The 21427-nt window shown below is 45.5% G+C and overlaps 1 protein-coding gene across 1 annotated transcript in view; it reads right to left on the reverse strand.

Moving 5' to 3' along the window:
* Positions 1 to 780: 780 nt before the first annotated feature.
* Positions 781 to 21427, reverse strand: part of SMARCA1 (SWI/SNF related, matrix associated, actin dependent regulator of chromatin, subfamily a, member 1) — a 124623-nt gene continuing 103976 nt past the window's right edge. The window contains exons 20-24 of the mRNA XM_066581699.1: positions 20744 to 20876; positions 20330 to 20448; positions 18052 to 18264; positions 3885 to 3992; positions 781 to 1165 (exon numbers count right to left, since the gene is read on the reverse strand). Coding sequence (XP_066437796.1) covers positions 1097 to 1165; positions 3885 to 3992; positions 18052 to 18264; positions 20330 to 20448; positions 20744 to 20876 — 642 coding nt within the window. The 3' untranslated portion in view covers positions 781 to 1096. The remainder of the gene's footprint in view (positions 1166 to 3884; positions 3993 to 18051; positions 18265 to 20329; positions 20449 to 20743; positions 20877 to 21427) is intronic.

The raw sequence follows: 21427 nt of genomic DNA on the forward strand, positions 1-21427 counted from the left end.
TCATCAATAGTTGATCAGCTGGGGTCCATTGCTCGAGACCCCGACCGATCAGCTGAGCGGGCACATGCTGTCAGTGCTGCAAATATACAGCCTCTGCGCCCACCTCCGTGTAGTGGCGGGCGCTTGTAACTGCAGGCACAACTCTCATTGAAATCAACGCGAGCTGTGTCTGCAATTATAAGCGCCGGCCACTACACAGAGGTCGGCGCAGAGACTTCCGCTGCTTCAGCTCCAACCTCTGTGTATCAGCTGATCGATCGGGGTCCTGAGCAACGGACCCCAGCAGATTAACTATTGTTGACCTATCCTGGAAAAACCCTTTAATGTTTCCTTTTTCTTGTGTTGACATGTGGGGGGCTTTAAAAGCCAATTAGTAATTTTCCAATTATTGCTTCAAGTTACAATATTTTCAGGTTACGCTTGTCCCAGAACAAATTATTATTACCTTGAGGGAGCGGCGTACAACTATAGCGCCTGCGAAAATATTTTCATGCCGCCGGCATCAAATCAGTGTTTATCAAAAATGTAGTGTGCCGAGTATTGTGTGTTACTTCCATAGTACGCCTGCATTACTGCCCAACATCCTGAAGCTCATCTGCACTATGCTGCGTGAGCAGAGAATCCCCAAAATCCTCTGCATTAGAAATGACTTTAGGGACATTTTTCTTCATGCAATATAAGTTTTAATTTGCCTGTCATGGAGCTTGGCGATGGTCGGAACGGTTAGATATAAGTAATGGTCTTAAGACCCAACAACCTGTAGAAAAAGAAAATATGAAGCAAATTTGATTTAGCTTTTATTTCAAAGCCACTGCATACAGTATAAAACATACAAAAGCTAAAACCCTCTGCGCATAAAACAAGGACCGCTGTAATATGAAATATATGATTTCCACAAAATACGGAAGATGCAAATACTGGGAAGCATAAAATAGAATACTACAGATTTGTTTTAGGTAGACATTGAAAAATATAGACATTCTTACACATGGAACTAGGAAGTTATGGCAAAGCACGATCATTCAGTTCACATATCAGAGGAGGACACAAGTGGCGGTCTTGTATCTGCGACCTGCACACAGCGCTCCATGTCACTTTAAGACTTGCTTCTCTTCGCATCCTTCCTTCCAGAGTCTGATGCTGCATCTGCCTTTCTCTTACCCGACTGAAAGAAAAGACAAAACAATAATCATTAGGACTCCCCTGCATGGTCTACACGAGTAGGTATCTCCACTTATCTGTTAACGGGATTATTTAGGAAATGTCTACTATGACTTTAAAAGGGATTTTCGGGACAATAATATTGGTGACTTATCCCCAGGATCTACTCCCAGCGCACCCCCAGTGATCCCCAGGATCTACTCCCAGCACCCCCACTTATCCCCAGGATCTGCTCCCAGCACCCCCACTTATCCCCAGGATCTACTCCCAGCACCCCCACTTATCCCCAGGATCTGCTCCCAGTGCCCCCACTTATCCCCAGGATCTGCTCCCAGTGCCCCCACTTATCCCCAGGATCTACTCCCAGCACCCCCACTTATCCCCAGGATCTACTCCCAGTGCCCCGACTTATCCCCAGGATCTATTCCCAGTGCCCCCACTTATCCCCAGGATCTGCTCCCAGAGCCCCCACTTATCCCCAGGATCTACTCCCAGCACCCCCACTTATCCCCAGGATCTGCTCCCAGTGCCCCCACTTATCCCCAGGATCTGCTCCCAGCGCCCCCACTTATCCCCAGGATCTGCTTCTAGCACCCCCACTTGTTTCCAGGATCTGCTCCCAGCACTCCCATTAATCCACAGGATCTGCTTCCAGCACCCCACTTATCCACAGGATTTGCTCCCAGCACCCCCACTTATACACAGGATCTGCTCCCCGCACCCCCACTTATCCCCAGGATCTACTCCCAGCACTCCCACTTATCCCCAGGATCTGCTCCCAGCACTCCCACTTATCCCCAGGATCTGCTCCCAGCGCCCCCACTTATCCCCAGGATCTGCTCCCAGCGCCCCCACTTATCCCCAGGATCTGCTTCCAGCACTCCCACTTATCCCCAGGATCTGCTCCCAGCACTCCCACGTATCCCCAGGATCTGCTCCCAGCACTCCCACTTATCCCCAGAATTTAATCCCAGCACTCCCACTTATCCCCAGCATCTAATCCCAGCACCCCCACTTATCCCCAGTACCTGCTCTCAGCGCCCCCCACTTATCCCCAGGATCTGCTCCCAGCGCCCCCACTTATCTCCAGGATCTGCTCCCAGCACTCTCACTTATCCCCAGGATTTAATCCCAGCACTCCCACTTATCCCCAGTACCTGCTCTCAGCACCCCCACTTATCCCCAGGATCTGCTCTCAGCGCCCCCACTTATCCCCAGGATCTGCTCCCAGCACTCCCACTTATCCCCAGGATCTGCTCCCAGCACTCTCACTTATCCCCAGGATTTAATCCCAGCACTCCCACTTATCCCCAGTACCTGCTCTCAGCACCCCCACTTATCCCCAGGATCTGCTCTCAGCGCCCCCACTTATCCCCAGGATCTGCTCCCAGCACCCCCACTTATCCCCAGGATCTGCTCTCAGCGCCCCCACTTATCCCCAGGATCTGCTCCCAGCACCCCCACTTATCCCCAGGATCTGCTCTCAGCACCCCCACTTATCCCCAGGATCTGCTCTCAGCACTCTCACTTATCCCCAGGATCTAATCCCAGCACTCTCACTTATCCCCAGGATCTAATCCCATCGCCCCACTTATCCCCAGGATCTGCTCTCAGCACCCCCACTTATCCCCAGGATCTGCTCTCAGCGCCCCCACTTATCCGCAGGATCTGCTCCCATCGCCCCACTTATCCCCAGGATCTGCTCCCAGCTCCCCCACTTGCCCCCAGGATCTGCTCCCAGTGCCCCCACTTATCCCCAGTATCTGCTCCCAGCGCCCCCACTTATCCCCAGGATCTGCTCCCAGCGCCCCCACTTATCCCCAGGATCTGCTCCCAGCGCCCCCACTTATCCCCAGGATCTAATCCCAGAACTCCCACTTAACCCCAAGATCTGCTCCCAGCACCCCGACCTATCCCCAGGATCTACTCCCAGCGCCCCCACTTATCCCCAGAATCTGCTCCCAGCGCCCCCACTTATCCTCAGTGTCTACTACAGTATGCAGGGACCTCTCTCTTGCATACTGTAATATACATATTATCACACAAGATGTATGCATTATAAACCACATTCTTTTGGATCGCTCCTTCCCTGAAGTGAAGCCAGGCAGTTTTGATATACAAACGCTTCACAACAGTGGGGAAAGTGCAGGTGGGAGTGATTGACGGCCCGATATCGCACTCGCCCGTGTGAAGTTAGCCTAATTTCAAGGAATCCACAAAGCGCTTTCCCACCCCAAAAAAAATAGGAGCTGGGGAGTGTGCGGGTGGCAGGGAAATTGGATTGGAAAGGGTTAATGGCGGTCTTTTCAGGCATTTTATGGTGTTTTTTTAAGTCCTATACAGAACGCTACGAGAAAAAAAACACCAGAAAAACACCATACTTAGAAGTAGTGCAAACACAAAAAAACCCTTTGCATGTAGACTTTTCCGTGTTTCACTATAATATTTCTAGTAACATTTTGGGTCCCCCAATAAACACTAAAACATGCCACATAAAAAAGGACAGGAAAACCAACCCAAAACATGGCTAATCAGCGTGTGCAGCCCGCCTCGGGATGTGTTCACGCATGTTGTTATTTTAGACTACATTAAAAACAAAAGGTAATAAGCATCCTCGCTTCTCAATCAGAGTGTAATTAGAGCTTCTGCAAACGATTGTCATTGTGATGACTTAGCTGATTAGCATACTGTCTCGTGTGGACCATATTCCGCTGCGTACTTACCGATGGCCGGGGGGTCCTTTTCTTTTTCTCCGCTCTCTCCTTTTCTTCAATTTCCAGGTTTTCTTTCTCGATCAGTGAAATGAGGGTATTGCAGCGCCTTTGAAGCTCCTAACAAATTTAATAATGGAATCAGAAATTGCAGAAATTAATAAATGATCTCGCCAATCTGCAGAGCATAAGTGCCCTAATGTGGAAATCCATGCTCTCTTCTAGATGCCATTAGCTCAGCGGCATTATCTGAAATCTGGGGTTTGCAGCTTTATATTAGATCTGAAGGAGGATTGTGAGACAATTCTGGCATATTAGTTAATAAATAGGACAGAACACTGATAATACCACCTAATGAAGGCAGACGACGGTTTTCCATAAGTCAGGAAGCCGATGCTCTTAGGGATTTTCTCTTGCTGTCTAGATGTTTGAGGTCTTCGTAAGCATTCAACAAGATCTCCCGACTCAAACTGCAGTGGTCAAACCGACTCATCAAGCCATGGCATAAAGCTGTCACCTACATGTACCGTACTAGTATGTCTCCCCTTTACCTGTCCGAGTGCTGGAACCTGAGTGATCCCTGGACAAGGAGCAGTAGGTCAAGGGCAGCACCCTGCCTGCTTTTTCTATGTACAGTCCAGCCCCAAATGGGCCATCATTGTCCTATACATTATTATGTTGGTGCTTGTATTTGGTGTAACCATCGCTTGGCAGAATGTGCCGACCCAGTAAGATTGTTTAATTAGTGCCGGCGGTATCAGACTGTGTAGAGACACACACTATTGACGAGTACAGTAACACCTACTTATCAAAGTCTTCATATAAGTAGTGAAATAGTAACAGGGGAACGGGGCAATGCAGAGTTCTATGAAAATGTGCCACCGCGGAGTTACTTCATGGGGAACGCAAGTATTTACTAAAGCAGACATCAGGAACTTGACAGGTCCTCTTTAAAGGGGTTGTTACAAAATCTAAAGTTATTCCCTATCAAGAGAAAAGGGTGTGACTTTATGATCAGTAGGGGCAAAACTGCTGAGACCCCCAACAATCATGAGAACGGGGCCCCGACAGTCCCTGCACTGGAGTGGTAGTGCGCCGCCAGTCCATTCATTTCAACCACTGGAAATTGCCGAGTACCAACGCTCATCAGTCTCCGCCACTATCATTGAAATGAATGAAACAGCAACGCACATGTGTAACCACCGCTTCATTCATATGGAGGCTGTTGGGTTCCCCATTCTTGGGATTAGTGGTGGTCCCAGTGGTCAGTCCTCCACCAATCATAAAGTTATCCCCTATCTTATGGCTAGGGGATAACTTTATATTTTGGGACAACCCCTTTAATCACATACAAAACATTTTTCTATAATAGTTTGTGAGCCGTCTTATTTCTCAAGTACTTTTGTCAATTATCATTTCTGTTTTCTAAGAACGATTTTAAAAGGATTATCCAGTTGTCAACTATCTATGGTCTATCCTCAGGATAGGTCATCAACAGTAGATTGGTGGAAGTCCATCACTAGGGATCCCATCTGATCAGGTGTCCTCTGGGCTGTTGCCCTGAGCCATTTTCTGCAGAAAGCAGACAGCTCCATTCACAGTGTAGTGGCTAGGCTTGGTATTGCAGGCTAAGTTTCCATTTATTTCAATGGGTGCTTGGTCTCTAGTATCAAGCCTGGGCACTGCACTAGGAACAGAGCTGTCGATTTCCTGCAGAAATGAGCTCAGTGTACAAGTGCAGCAGCCCTGAGGACAGATGATCAGCAGGGACCCCTGCCCATCTACTCTTGATTATCTATCTTGGGCAAAAACCATCAATAGTTTACCACTGGACAACCCCTTTAAGTATGATGCGTATGATATATTAATGGTCCATTAAGGCTGGGCTCATACAAGGGGTCAGATTCCTCAAGTGCATGTCAGCAGCAGAAGACCTGTGTTTGATTGCGGAAGCAAATTGCATATGCTCATGTATGTAAGCACTTTTCTGCACGGATGTACATTTAAGGACAGTGTGTCATCCACGCAGAAGAACGAACGCAAGCAGGGAATAACACGAGAAAGAAGCCCAACCCCCTGGAAACACCCTTCTATCTCAGGCGACATTCTCTAGTGATTTTGTGGCGATAGCCGTTCTGAGAGCCTTCAGGACGGGATACGGCTCTCCAGGCTCGGCTGGTTTATACTACTTATTCTAGAAGTAGTATAAACCACCTAAAAAACAAACAAACCCTTCTTGTGGAGGAAGAACCCAGAAGAACGAGCAGGGATTCCAGACAGCAGTCTGGATGGTGTGTCTGTCCTGCATTGTCTGCCCACAAATACCCGCTTTCTATATACCATTTGTACCTGGTCTCCTAGCAACTTGTGTACGAATCAGCGTCCATATGCAATGTAATTGCTTGTGAACTGCAGATCGAACGCACCCATACAGATCAACGGAGCTCATACACGCAGAATCTGCGGTAGAATAGAGCATCCTGCGATTTTTCATCTGCTTGCAGAATCCGCAATTCCTACCCGCAAGTGTGAGCGAACTGGTGATAGTCAATGCATGTCAATGCCCCTGTATTACCGCGAATCAAATGTACCAATGGCGATCGTGGAATCTGCAATTCAAATCCGTTCGTGTGAGACCATCCTTACACGGGACGAGCTGTTTCCTGCAGCACCACCACATGGCAAAATGAAGCACTACACAATGTCCTTTGAAATCAATGGGCTGTCCATGTAATGCGCCAACATGCCAAATCCTCCAGAGCAAGAAAAACTTTGTGACCCCTTACCATTCTGGCTAATAGGTGATGGTCCTATACAGGGGTCTCTCCCTTTATTAATTCATATATCAAGTTATGGAATTCTGTAAATGGGTTTCCTGAACCAGACAGCCCCATCAATCATGACTTGGGTTTAGAAACCTGCAGTTGTACATTATTAGCATGTATTTCTGTGCCCAGCGCCGGAGAGGCGACTTCCTACTCTCAATTGCTGACAGTGATTTTTAATAGCTATGTACTAACCATAAAAGTCTAAAATCGATCTATCTGTGTGAGCTCATCCTCCTCTACATTTCATGAACTGCTGCAGTCTAATGAAGAAGATACGGGCTTTTATATAAATATTCAAGTACGAGCGTAGGGACATAAACCAGCGCCGGCTCTTCCGTAATGCGGCTGAGCGAGGACAGGACTGCCTTGCGGGGCTCCATGAACTTGCATTTTAACTTTTAAATTATGAGTAGGAAGGTAACAGACTAGACACGGAGGATTCCAAGACGGAGCCGGCTGCATCCCTGTAAAGGGCAGAAGAGCGGCGGAGGTTTAGAGCGCACATCCGATGATTGCAGGACTTCAGGGCGTGTAATACATCGCTTCTCACCCTGTCACATGCCATTCCATCTCCCGTTAGTGAGGCTCAATGAGACTGTAATTCGCAGCAATGCAATGCTAGACATTGACAGTTACATCCCAGCAGACACATCAGCTACCTGGTTACCAATTAACATAGGACAACAGGCTATTGATCTAATAAGCTCTCGCTCACGACCTGAAGGTTGCAAGTTCAATCCCCCGTTCAAGGTTGACTCAGCCTACTATTCTTCCGAGGTCAGTAAAATAAGTACCCAGCTTGGTGGGGGGTAATAAATAAATTATTTGGAAGTGCTGCGGAATAAGTTGGCGCTATACAAATAACAAGTCCCATTCCGTAATAAATCCCAATTCTTTGGGATAGAGATGGAGCCGGTGAATTACTAAAGGAACACACATTATATGAGAGAAGATTAATGATTTCAGCCAGCAAGTGTTACACAACTGTCCCCCAGAGATCTCAATGCAGATGATTAATAATGAGGATGCCAAAGCACTGCAGAATCTGCTCCTGACCCCTGACCCCCGGCCCAGCAGGACATGGAAACACACCGCGTGCATACCTTTACTTCCCATCCGTGCAAAGATATATACGGAATGTGAAATGACTCATGCAAGTCCGGTAACATTACATTGTGACTTGCAAATGCCTTACTAGAATATCTGTTAATGTTAGGCAGCGGAGGAGCAGAGATGAGTTTGTTCTTTAGTGCAACTTACTGAACTGTAGGTAAAGTTATTGCATTGCCTTCACACAGTGCGCTAAAGATGCAGACCTTAAAGCGACCCTGGACAAGCAAACATGGCCGCACCAGCTCCTCTGATTACCGGATGTACACTGTGCATTAGTATGTATCATTATAACCCCATTTTCACGGTACGATTATCGCGCAAAATTGGTTTAAATTAACAAAAATGCACGATAATCGTTAGGTCTAAATGCAAAGCCATCGCGCACTATTCGTTTACTTTTTATGTACTTGCAACCAGCATAAAAATCATCGCTTGATCGCTGACTTCTTGCTGCATCTAAACGCTCCCTGCTAGTGTTTTACATAGAAGCACTAAGCGAGAATTTAGCGAGAAGTGAGCAATTTTTAGAGATGATCTGCCAGTCTAAACGTTCTGCATGAGTGCAAACAACTAATGCCGACGTCACCCGTTCGTGAAGAACAGTCATCATCCTGTGTAAACCGGGCATCAGACTAACGCCCCCTCACACAGACATCTTTGTACAGCGTTTAGCGCTGCCTTTTCAGCGTTGCGCTAAACGCTGTACAAGGCTTCCATTCATTTCTATGGGGCTGCTCACACAAGTGTCCAAATGCTGCGCTTTGACAGCGATGCATGTTCTATCTTTGGGCGTTTTCAGCCATGCGTCGCCTTTTGAAATGAATGGACAGCGGTTTTAGCGTTGCCAAAAATGTGGCACAACTTGGTACTGCATTTTTGGCAGCGCTAAACAGAAGCCCTAGCTGCACTACCAAAAAAAAAAAGGGGAAGAGTCACCTAGCAGGCGACTTCGGTGTACCTCCGCTGTTCTCCGGAGCTCCGGGCAGGCTGCCAGGCACTTGTCAAGTTGACAAAGCATCTAATATACTAGTGACAGGGATTGGAATCCCCGCCTCCGGCAAGAGATTGTTCTGAATGGCGGAGCCAGCTGACTATCAGCTGGCTCTGCCAATCAGAGCTGGCATTTGATGCACCCAAGCATAATCATTCAAAAACGCAGCCAAAATGTTATAAAAAATGCATGCCAGCGTTGCTGAGACCGCAGTAAACGCAGTGTTGAAAATCGCTGCGTTTCTGCAAATGCCTGTGTGAGCAGTGCCGGCCAGTTAGAGCAGCATGTAGACCAGTGGTTCCCAAACTGTGCTTCGCGGAGCCTCTGGGGCTCCGCAAACGACAGTCAGAGGCTGCGACGCTAATCCCAGTGCCCACTCTGACATCAGTGTGCACCCGGGACCCTTCTTCCCTGAGTCCTCTCCTCCTCAGTTCCGCAGGAGAGGACTCGAAGAGAAAGCGTTCCTGGTGCACACACTGTTGTCAGTGTGTATCGGGGATCAGCACAGAGAAAAGGAGGAGTGCCATTGGTTACAAGGAGAAGGTAAGTATATGGGTTGGAGGGCTATTATTACTGGAGCTGCAGTAGGGTTAATACTACTGTGGCTACTGTGGGGTTAATATTACTGAGGGGTTAATATTACTGTGGCTACTGTGGGGTCAATATTACTGTGGCTACTGAGGGGTTAATATTACTGAGGGGGTTATTACTACTGTGGCTGCTGCGGGGTTAATATTACTTAGGGGTTAATATTACTATGGGGGGTATTACTACTGTGGCTGTTGTGCGGTTAATATTACTGTGGCTTTTGTGGGGTTAATATTACTGAGGGGGTTAACATTACTGTGGCTACTGTTGGGTTAACATTTTTGAGGGGGTTAATATTATTACCGTTGCCACTGTGGGGTTATTCTTACTGGAGCCACTGTGGGGGTCGCTTATTACTACTGGGCCCACTGTAGGAGGACACTATTACTACTGGGCCCACTGTAGGAGGACAGTATTACTACTGGGGCCAATGTGGAGGTCGCTATTACTACTGGTGCCACTGTGGGGGTCGCTATTACTACTGAGGCCACTGTGGGGGTCGCTATTACTACTGGGGCTACTGTGGGGGTCGGTTATTACTACTGGGCCCACTGTAGGAGGACACTATTACTACTGGGCCCACTGTGGAGGTCGCTATTACTACTGGGGCCACTGTGGGGGTCGCTATTACTACTGGGGCCACTGTGGGGGTTGCTATTACTACTGGGGCCACTGTGGGGGTCGCTATTACTACTGGGGCCACTGTGGAGGTCGCTTATTACTACTGGGGCCACTGTGGAGGTCGCTTATTACTACTGGGCCCACTGTAGGAGGACACTATTACTACTGGGCCCACTGTGGAGGTCGCTATTACTACTGGGGCCACTGTGGGGGTCGCTATTACTACTGAGGCCACTGTGAGGGTTGCTATTACTACTGGGGCCACTGTGGGGGTTGCTTATTACTACTGGGCCCACTGTAGGAGGACACTATTACTACTGGGCCCACTGTGGAGGTCGCTATTACTACTGGGGCCACTGTGGGGGTCGCTATTACTACTAGGGCCACTGTGGGGGTTGCTATTACTACTGGGGCCACTGTGGGGGTCGCTATTACTACTGGGGCCACTGTGGGGGTCGCTTATTACCACTGGGCCCCCTGTAGGAGGACACTATTACTACTGGGCCCACTGTGGAGGTCGCTATTACTGCTGGGGCCACTGTGGGGGTCGCTATTACTGCTGGGACCACTGTGGGGGTCGCTATTACTACTGGGGCCACTGTGGGGGTCGCTATTACTACTGGGGCCGCTGTGGGGGTTGCTATTACTACTGGGGCCACTGTGGGGGTCGCTTATTACTACTGGGCCCACTGTAGAGGACACTATTACTACTGGGGCCACTGTGGGGGTTGTTCAAAGTGTAAATAACTTGGACAACCACCTTGTTATTTGCTACACTGTGACTTTCTGCCCCGGGACTTCCTTCTGAATCGCCGAAAACAGTATTCAGACGGAACCCTAAATGTAATCATTGAATTTAATTACTCAAAAAGATAATAAAGCTGCAGACTTTGCCTTCCCTTCCACATAACGTCCACCCTTTTTGGAGGCCATAACAGCACAGTCGACTACGGTATTCTATCTCCCAAAAGTGAGGGCCTTGAATGGAAACCATGATAAGCGGAGTCCACAGTTTGCAGGTTTGGTGAATAGTTCCGTCAGAAGGCAGAGAATAGCGACTAACGCTGTGAATGAGGTCTTAGCTGACAAACTCTGTACTGCCATATCCCTATGTTAAACCCCGGGAGGCAGATATAATGTGGGAGTCTGTAACACCCGCACATTAAACCTGCAAAAGCAGACTTATTTCATTTTGTCACGAAATATAAAAAAAAGTAGTAACAAAATGTGCATTTCTATTCTGCGTTGTCTTTCACCTCTGTAAATAGTTGAGGCTCGGTCTGGCGTCGTTCCTGTGACCGCAGCACTGAACCGGAGTGCGTCCCATAGTCCGCTCTGTCATCTAGTCTATTCTCATATATAAACATGCTATATAACAAAGTAACAAATAGCGCAAATATTTTAAGTATGAGTAAAAGAAACACAATGGCCAGGAAATGTAACCATGGCAACCCGAGTGATACATGCCACCGCATTCAGAGAGCTGGAAAGTGATGGACAATAGAATTTATATTACCAAGTGACCCCTTTAAACTTTAGCTTTTTAATACATACAGCATGGACAACATTCACGGTGAATATGGACGTCAGAGTGAAAAATCAGTGCTGTTGCCTTGGCAACCTGGGAAACCAGACATTTTTTTTCACACCTCTTCTGTAGAGGAGAATAAAGGAGGAACTGTGCGGGGGCCAAAAACAGGCGCCCTGTGTTTATCTAATAATCGTTTATGTGGGTCATCGCCTTCCTGCTAACAGCCCGCTATTATGGGGTTAGTCTACTTATGACTATTGAGTAACTCACACGGACAGGCCGTCAGGACTTACTGAACACGGCGGTCCGGACGGCACTTACAGCCTCCACCGACTACATCTTACTTATCAGACTTAAATGTACTTTATCTCTAATCTACAGATCCTCCATAGCCGTAATGGCAAGGAAAATAAATCTCCCTGATACTCCAGATCAGCCGTCCGGCACATTACATCAAACTCATATGGATACTCTTTACTTCTATAGTAGAAAAGAGGGATTTATAGAAAGGCACAACTTTTTATTTGAGATGGGGAAATTCAGTTTTTTACTGTGCATATTCCACGACTGCGAACAAAGAACAAAACCTGTTTTTTTTCCAAAAACTGAGAAGAAGCGGCACATGCTTTAGTATGCAGCGACCTCTAGTGGTAACTAACATACACTGCAAATAAATAGTGTTCAAATGTCATACATAAGTATTGTGCTGTAAATTATATTACCAGGCTGATAAGGGTCTTAATACTGTGTATGTGTTAAGAACTAATCATGACTCAAGTGCCGCTTAACCCCTTCAAGACCAAGCCTGCTGGTGTGTTAAGAAGCAGGCTAAGTTCTTTTAAATCTGGCAGGCTTGTATAAAGAGTCTAACATTGACTTGCAGGAATGCTGCGTTCTAATAGGTATTGTTTAATCTCCCTTATATGCATATTACCCAGAGGAGCATGAATGGCCTTATAAAGCCATTATATGGCCTTATAAAGGCCCATTTACATGGAACGATGATCACTCAAAGAACAGTTTGAGTGACAGTTTTGAGCAATCATCTTTGTATAACTCTAATTAGCTAATTAGCTACTAAAGAGTTAATGCAGGTGGAGGAGGATACTCCCATAACAGCTCTGAGAACAATGCAGTTGTTTTGGATACAAACAGCTCCTTTGTTCTCAGCACTTTCAGCTGGTGTCCCACTGAGAACTGCCATGGGGATACCAGCTGAAAGAATGCCATCAGCGCCGCCCGCTGGGATATCAGCATGCAGTGCTGATAAGGCTCATTGCTCATTTCTAGCTGAGGATAGTAATTATTTCCCCTTTCTTTTATACAATTATCTGCTCTTTGACAATTTTTTTAAAAATCTCAGACTACCGCTTTAAAGGAGTTGTCCCATTTCAAGCTGTTTTCACACAGCTCCGTACATTCACAGTGGCTCGGGTTGGTACTGCAGGTTAAGTCCCATTCGCTTCAATAAGATTCAGCCTGCAGTACCAACCTGGGCCACTGTGCAATGTACGGAGCTGTCTGAGAACAGCTAGAAGTGGGAGAACACCTTTAACCTAATGGGCAATGTAAATACCCTCAATAACAATTTTCTTACATCCAAACTGAGTTCAGTGTGTTTATAATACATTTAAAGTGTGAAGGAAAGCTCTCTAAAAATCCCATACATATCAGAAAAGGATAAAGGGCTCCTGATCACTCTCTTACTTTCTGAGCCAGGGTTAGGGAATGTTCAAGAGTCCAAACTGGTCCCTGCCTGTGCCCTGTTGTTGCCTAACTGATAAGTAAAGGCCCCCATACACGGGACGACTGTTGGGTGCACTAGCACCTGACTGCTGTCCCACTGGCTGCTGCTCCTATGCTTTTACACAGAAGTAATAGTGGTGGAATGGGCTGGAGATCGTTCGGGCCCGCTCGCCTCCATTCACAGTAAACAGGCAGTCAGTTGAAGATTGAGTGATTCCTGTTTAAAACGGCTTGACAGTCACTTGGGAGCAATAATAGCCCCATGTAAAGGTATCTTTAGGCTCCCATCGACTGAGGAAGAATAAATTGCCTGTGACTAAGTAAGCAGTGATCTCCCCTTCAGACCGTCAGTAGAGACTTCTCATAAAAGTCTTACATCTTGAAAGATCCTTGCATCGTACAATGTGAAAAGTCGAACGCACAGTGAACAAAAAGAATAAAAGGCTGTATAAGCCAGCCGAACCTAATGACTGGCATTAAAAAAAACCCTCAAACTGAAGCCTAGCCACAAGGCACGACCTAAAACAGAGATGAATATGCTCAAAAGAGTGAAAGAAGTGCATGTGCACTAATCAAATGGGTTTACCACCCCCAAGATCACAGGGGACCTTCTGACCTTGGGCTTTCAAACTTACTCCTGACATCAATAAGGGGAGCCATAATGTCTGCTCCATGCCAGGTGCTTCCCTCCCAGCAAAGAAAGGGTTGCGCAAGTGCGATCAGTATTCCTTGCAGTGAATAAGACATATGCCATGTTCTTCCTGGATCTCCAAGTTGCCTCTGATTCAAAGTGCAATGAATATCTATCACGGAATAATGGCTGTAACATAAATGTTTAGTGATTAAGCTGCAGTCCGCAGTACTCCGGCTATGGCGGCGCTGCAGAACATCTCGTTCTTTGTGCGACCTCTAACCTCCCTTTCCATTTGGACGGTGTACTGTGATATATTCACTAGCCCACACCCCAGGCAGATGCGCTCTCAGACGGCGGGGCGGACATCACAGGCATCTAATATTATTAGCATACAAGATTAATTCACTTAACTGATACATTTTCCATTTTCAGCTTTTCTAAAAGGACTGGGATTTTTTTTATGTAATCAGAGTTGCATTTTCGTTCCTGTAATTACATTGTTCCTATTTGCTTTTCAGGTAGAAAACACTCAGCCTCTGAGTAATGCATTAGTCTAAAGCAGAGAAAATGACTTTTTTTCCCCCAGATTTCTGAAATATAATTGATACAATTAGATGAATCTGCTATGCAGACAAAGGGTTGGCCGCTGCTAATCTTCAGCCTCGCGGTCGCAGCTTCTTTGCCTTTAGGTAGGATTGTATACATTGTTGCAAATATCCCCGAAACGAAAATAAAGTTCCTATCAGCCTGTAGACTAGATTTCTTGGCAGACGTCTTCATATGGAGACATGAGTCTTCGCAGTTCTTTGGATGTTCTTGGAGTTGTGTGACTTCAAGGATAAGTTGTTAATGAGCACCTGGGATAATCCTGGCAGAGAGGCGGCTTCTGGAAGGACTCACCGCTGGCACAAGTCTTCTCCATTTATTCCATGGATTCCCGGAGCACCGGGCTTTAGAAGCCTTGCCAGACTGCCATACAGCAGCCACTCCTCAGCGCTTGTGGAAGCTTCTTTCATCGCGACAGAACGTCCTTGTGAACGTTTTACGGTGTTCCCTCTCGTAAGAAATAGCAGTAAAAACCTGGTGGCGGCGCAAACTCAAGAAACGGAATGAATAATTCAAATTTCTCTTTTAACCCTTTCCAATCCAATTTGTATCCTGGTTTCCTAGGGGGCTTACTCTTTTTCTGCCGTTACACAACGTCCTATCTGCTGGCTAAAGCCAGTACTGCATGAGGTGACACGTTAGATAGGCTCCAACAGCAGAGAGGCTGGCAATATACAGTAAGAGAACTCCGACGGACGTCTTCCAGCATCAGAGCTGTACAGCCTTAAATCATAATGTCTTTTACAGGTCAGACAGTGGATTGGAAAGGGTTAATTCCTTTCTATCCAGCAACAAAAGATGCATTTTGGGGCAAAGCCCCTTCCTCAACTTCACAGGGGGCACACTGCTCTGGTGAAGGTGAATGATTGAGTGCTGGACCTTGATCGGGGGATGTGGCGTTTCTGGATTGGCAGCACTTTGATGAATGCTCTTGTGGTCAGCTATTGTCTTACCAATGTCACTTTAACCCCTTAGTGACCAGCCTAAAGGACCGAGTGATTTTCATAGTCACACTGTAGGAGCCACAATCCGCTGGCATAGCCGTATGAGGGCTTGTTTTTTTTTGTGTGATGGACCGTATTTTTTTTAATAACACCACTCTGGGGTACATATAATGTGTTGTATATTTGGGGGTTGGGAGATGGGCCTCCCCCCCATTTAGGAATTCAGATTTTGGTTTTTTAGGTTTTGTTTTCGCGGCGTTCAGCATTCTCTAAAAATAACATGATTTGTTTTTTCTTGTGTGGTTCAGCACAATTACTGCGATGCTGAGTTTATATACATTTTTTAAATTTTTTTATTACTTTTGAACAAAACCCCCCCATATTTTTAAGGAAAAGCAATTGAATCTGCATGGTCGCATTCTAACGCCCATTACATGTTTATTTTTCTAGCAGCAGAGTTGTGTGAGGGCTCGTGTTTATTAGTACCCATTTGAGGTTCGTGTGTTTTTGGATTGCTTTTTATTGTGTTTTTTGGGGCAGTGAACAAAAGAACAATAGAAATTCTGGTATAACTGAAAAAAAAATTTGGCATTCAACAAGCGAGATAAATAACAAAATCTTTTAATTCTTCGGGCGTTACGAACACGGTATTACCTCTATTATGTGCCGATTTATCAAAATTAAACTTTATTTAACTTTTGTAAAAATTAGTTTTTATGATCTCAAGCGGACTTTTAGATGTGATCGTTCGATCGCTTGGATAGTACACTGCATTACTTATGCAGTGCATTCTACTAAGCCTATAACAGCAGCCTATTACATGGCAGACATGGAAGCCTTTGTCAGGCTCCTGGCTGCCATGGGAACCCATTGGTACCATGTGTTTGTATTGTGTTGTGGCAAGTAAGGGGTTAGACAGCCAGAATCTAAGGTTTGTCCTGGCAGTTAGAGCAGGAGCCTGGCTGGCAGTAGTCAGCTAAGCCACCACCTTAAAAGATATATGTGCAGGTTTAAAGCCCATTAGTGACCGCCGTAAAAAAGGCATATTGGTGGTTACTATAGTTACTATCAATACTTAACCTGCAGGGGTAGCCCCACCTACTATCTTTCTTCTGCACTTTGCTTAGTTTACTCTTATGACAAAATTCAGTATATAGTCAGCTGCAGATCCGATATAGATGTGAAAAAAACTACATTGTTTGGATGCAATTCCTACTGTTAGAAGTGGTACAAACAGGGATATGCAATAAACGCTTGACACGGAGTATAAGACACAATTAGTTTGAGGTGCATGGGCGACTCGGAATCTAGAGGGAGTTTGATTGTTGGAGGTTTGACTGCTGGGACTGGGATGTGCAAATGCCATGTACCCCCTTTACGAATGAAGTGGCAGTCGAGCATGCGTGCTGCCCCTCACTCGATAGGGCTGCAAAGCTTGGCCCACCCCTTGTAATCTGCCTATGCAGATTAGATATCTGCAGGGGGTTTAACTGCAGCTGATTGGCTCACAGAAACATAACCACGTAGAAGCCAAGTGGAAATGATGAATGGTGTAATATCTGTATGTGATGGAAGATGAAGGGAGTGGGCGCCAAAACTACCCAGCTGTTTAACGAACATTCAACAATCTCCAAGGTCTTACTGATTCAACTTAGGCCTGAAGTTTGTCGGCTCTGGAACCGTTTGACTCCCCTGATTATACAGTAAAATAAAAGAAATAAATGTGATCTAAAAACAAAATCCTCGTTTATACAAATCCATTGCGTTATTATATAACTGTGTGCAAGTTGTATGAAGTGCTATTACTACTACCAGCACATGGTGATAATGTTCTCTTATATGGCATATGGTCCCAAATGTAACCCTGTAGCTTCCCCTGTTGCATCCAGAGTAGATTGATCCACACTTCTACAGTACATGTTGGGTTGCTGCACAACAGTAAAGGTGCTTGACCTCAGGATTTATATTGTTCTTACTCTTAATCGGTATTAGTGCAGTATGTCTCCACCAGAAGTATGGGTTAGCCGGCTCACCTACAGGTAACGCCCCAAGCTGACAAAACCTCCCGAGTGGAGACATACTGCACTAAAGGGCCATTTATACTGGACGAATATCGGGCCAATGATGCCTGACACTGGTCGCCGTGTGTACCCGCTCCCGTGTTGCTGCACAGCAGCGAGTATCACTGGCTTGCTGAGCATGGAAGCAGGGCAGCTGGAGGAGATTTCTCTCCTCGCTCTCCCCCTGTCACTATCAATTCACTTTAGCAGCGTCAGTACAGTACTGAACAGTTGCTGCTAAAATGAATGGAGGTGGACAAGGGAAGAGTGGGGAGAGAAATCTCCTCCAGCCACCCCGCCTTCTTGCTGGCCACTCTGTGAACAAGCCAGCGATACTGTAGTATGTCTTTACCGGGGCGTGAAACTGGCCGTGACATGGGTGTTGCCTGTAGGTCAGCCCAGCCAACCCATACTTCCGGTGGAGACATACTGCACTAATACCCTCTTAATACACATAAGGCACACAGTACAATCACTGCATATCTATTAACATCACCCATAAGGTGATTATACATACCATTGCAGTCCGTGACTTGATGAACCAATCAAATCTAAACTGGGGGGCATTTCTGACACACTGACGTAGTTCTTCATACACATTTTCCTTATCGAAGCCCATTTTGTGAAGCATGCATATCAGGAACCGATCTTCTTCCTCTGTGTAGTTTTTGCCCTTATTGGTCCCGTATTGTATCCGTAGCTGATGGAATGGAGCTTTGTACCGTGCAATCTTGAATGAAACAGAAACATAAGCTCACCAACCATTATTTAACCCCTTAAGGATGCAGCAGCCCCTTTTTTCCATTAATAAATGGAATAAGCTGGCAAAACACAAATAAACATTATTATTATTTATTATTTTCATTTTTTTCACCCCACTTTTCAAAAATAATAACTCTTATTTATCCGTCGACGTCGCTGTATGAGGGCTTGTTTTTTGTGGGGCGAGTTGTATTTTTCAATGGTACTATGTAATGTACCATACAATATAGTGAAAAACTTTTAAAAATTCAAGTGGAATGAAAAAAAAAAAGAGTTCCACCATCTTTGGGGGGTGGGAGGGAGCCTGGTTTTTACGGTGTACACACTGCAGCAAGAATGACATTATAACTTTACTCTATGGGTCGGTAAAATTACTACAATACCAAATTTTTATAGTTTGTTTTTATTTTTTTTTTTGCTGAACTACTTTAAAAAAAAAAATGTCTTTGGAAAAAAATTAAATAATTTTCTGTCGCCATCTTATGACAGCCATAACTTTATGTTTCCGTCAACGTAGTAGCTCGTTTTTTTAGGGATGTCCTGTAGTTTCTATTGGTACCATTTTTGTTGTACATACGACTTTTTGATCGCTTTTTATTACATTTTTTCTGGGAGACAGGGTGACCAAGAAAGCACAATTCTGGCGTTATTTTCTGAAGAAAAAACACCGTTTTGGTTAAATAATGCGGTACTTTGATAGATCGGAGTTTTATGGATGCAACGATACCAAATATGTTTTTGGAGGTTTTTTATTTTTTTTTAAACTTTTATTACCTTTTATTTTTTTAAATAATTAATACTTTTTTTAAATTTACCCCACTGGAGACAAGAACTTGCGATGGTTTGATCGCGCCTGCAGTATGATGTACTACCATAGTATTACATCGTACCGCAATTTGTGAGGCCCCCAGCTGCCGTGGTAAACAAAACAGCATATGTGCCATACTTGATCCCTGCACTCTACCTTCTGACTAAATCTTACCAGAGGTAAGATTGTACAGCCTGAAGATAAATCGCCTGAAACAGCGAATTCAGGCGTTAGTCATCCCGTGTACAAGCGGCTGCCAACAGGGCTCTGAGTCAAACATTGCTCATGTGTTGGAATCGCTTGGGTTTTAGTTGAACTTAAAGACCAAGTGACTATCGTGTAAACAGGCAGTCGTTCATCTATGAGTGACTGCCTGTTCACAGTGAATGGGTGTGGGTGGCTGGAATTGATCTCTGGCCCGCTATGCCTCCATTCCCACATGACTATTGCTCCTTTACAAAGGTCAGGAGTGATAATCAGTGGGACAGCGGATTTAAATTGCGGACTCCGCGATCGCTATCCACGCTGACGAAAGCAATAATATGCAGACATTGAAAGGCATGGACTTTCGTCAGTTCGCTCAGATGTGCGGGTAGAAAAAAAATCGCAGCGTGCTCTATTTTAGTGCGGATTCCGCACATACAGGCTTCATTGATCTCTATGGACGTAAGCAATCTGCAGTGCATACGTAATTAACACTGCGTATGGGCCCGGATTGGCTTGAAACTTGCCAGGAGACCAGATACAAAAGCCTACTTTTTGATGTCATCCCCCGCTTGCAATCTTTTTTCCGCGCGGACGATACGCTGTCCATTTGCACGAAAAGCCAAACACATACGCAACCATTCACAATTCGTTACTGCGATCATTTGCAGGTCTTCCGCTGCAGATACCCGCAAGCAGAATCCGACCTGTTCGTGTGAGCCCGGCCTTATTTAGACAATGTAGGCAAGTAAACCAGATCGGTACCATAAGCTACATTACGTGTGGATTTACCATAGAATTCACCCTTTACACGGCAAAGCAAAAACCGGCATGCTATGGTTTTGGAAAACGCAGGACAAGGTCAATGTTTTTTGGGGGGTTTTTTTGCACTTTTTGGATGAGATTTAGTAACATGTCATCCACTATACCGCTACTGAAAACACTGCGGATTTTTCGCACCCAACTCCACTGCGGAAAATCTGCGGCATTTCTACCCCGTGGGAACATACCCTAAGAGTACCTTTGCATCCAACGCTTTCTTGATGCTGATCCTCCTCTGAATGCGGGCCTCACCCCGTTCAATCTGAGCCATGATTTTTTCAATATCCTGTAATTCATTGCAACGCTCCCAGAAAACAGCTGAAACCAAACATGGAATATGTGAAAGTGTGCGGTTATGTAGATACAGAGAAATCAATATCTCACTGGCTGCTTTACTAGTGCCTGCCCTGTGGCTTTAATGAAGAAATGACTCCTTAGACATTACAGTATGGATTTACCTGCTAAATGTGATGACCAGGGCTTCGCTGACTACTGATGACCAACGGTTACATCTCCCAGACTATGGGATGTGATGACTCAATAAGAAACGTTGTATCTAGTGTGCTACATTCTAAGCCTGAACATGACAAAAGCCGCATAGAGACCAACCGACCTGAGTATTCAATGACCTCTTCTGGCGTCTTCCCCTCCACTTCACGAGCGATATTATCAATATCGTCACGGCCGTATTTCTCATTAGCTTTAATAAATTGGTTGAAGTCTCGTTTATTCCAATTTGTAAAACCCTAGCAGCCAACAGAATACAAGAAAGAGGATTTATAAGGCATCTGTTTCATGAAAATGTTTTGTAAAATGCAAATAAACACGGCGTGACGCAGCAACGGATTTAGTCAAAGTTCCCCCTTAAATACCATTTTTATCTAAATAAGTTGAACACCCTGTGCTGATTCTTTTCTTCTTCTTTTATTTGCTTTTTTTTGTACCACGGAGCTCAAAATCTCTTAAAGATTTAAGGTAAAAAAGCACATTAGAGGGGGCAAAGGAGTTCATTACACAGTACTTATACATTTAAAGGGATTTGCCGAGTAAGAAAAAAAGGGCTGACACAAGATAACAAGCCAGTCATCCAATCACTCGCCTTAGAGGTCATATGATGTTCATGTGCACATGACCACTGAGGCTAGTGATTGGCTGAGCAGCACATGTAGAATAAAATGCACCTGACCACTGCAGCAACTTCCTGAACCATTGGGGGGCATCTGACCAATCAGTATAGCTTAGGGTAGTTTCACATCTGCCGAACCACGGGATGCAGAAACCAAGGACAGGGATGCCT

Source organism: Eleutherodactylus coqui, chromosome 10 (assembly GCF_035609145.1).
Source record: "Eleutherodactylus coqui strain aEleCoq1 chromosome 10, aEleCoq1.hap1, whole genome shotgun sequence".
Taxonomy (NCBI): Eukaryota; Metazoa; Chordata; class Amphibia; order Anura; family Eleutherodactylidae; genus Eleutherodactylus; species Eleutherodactylus coqui.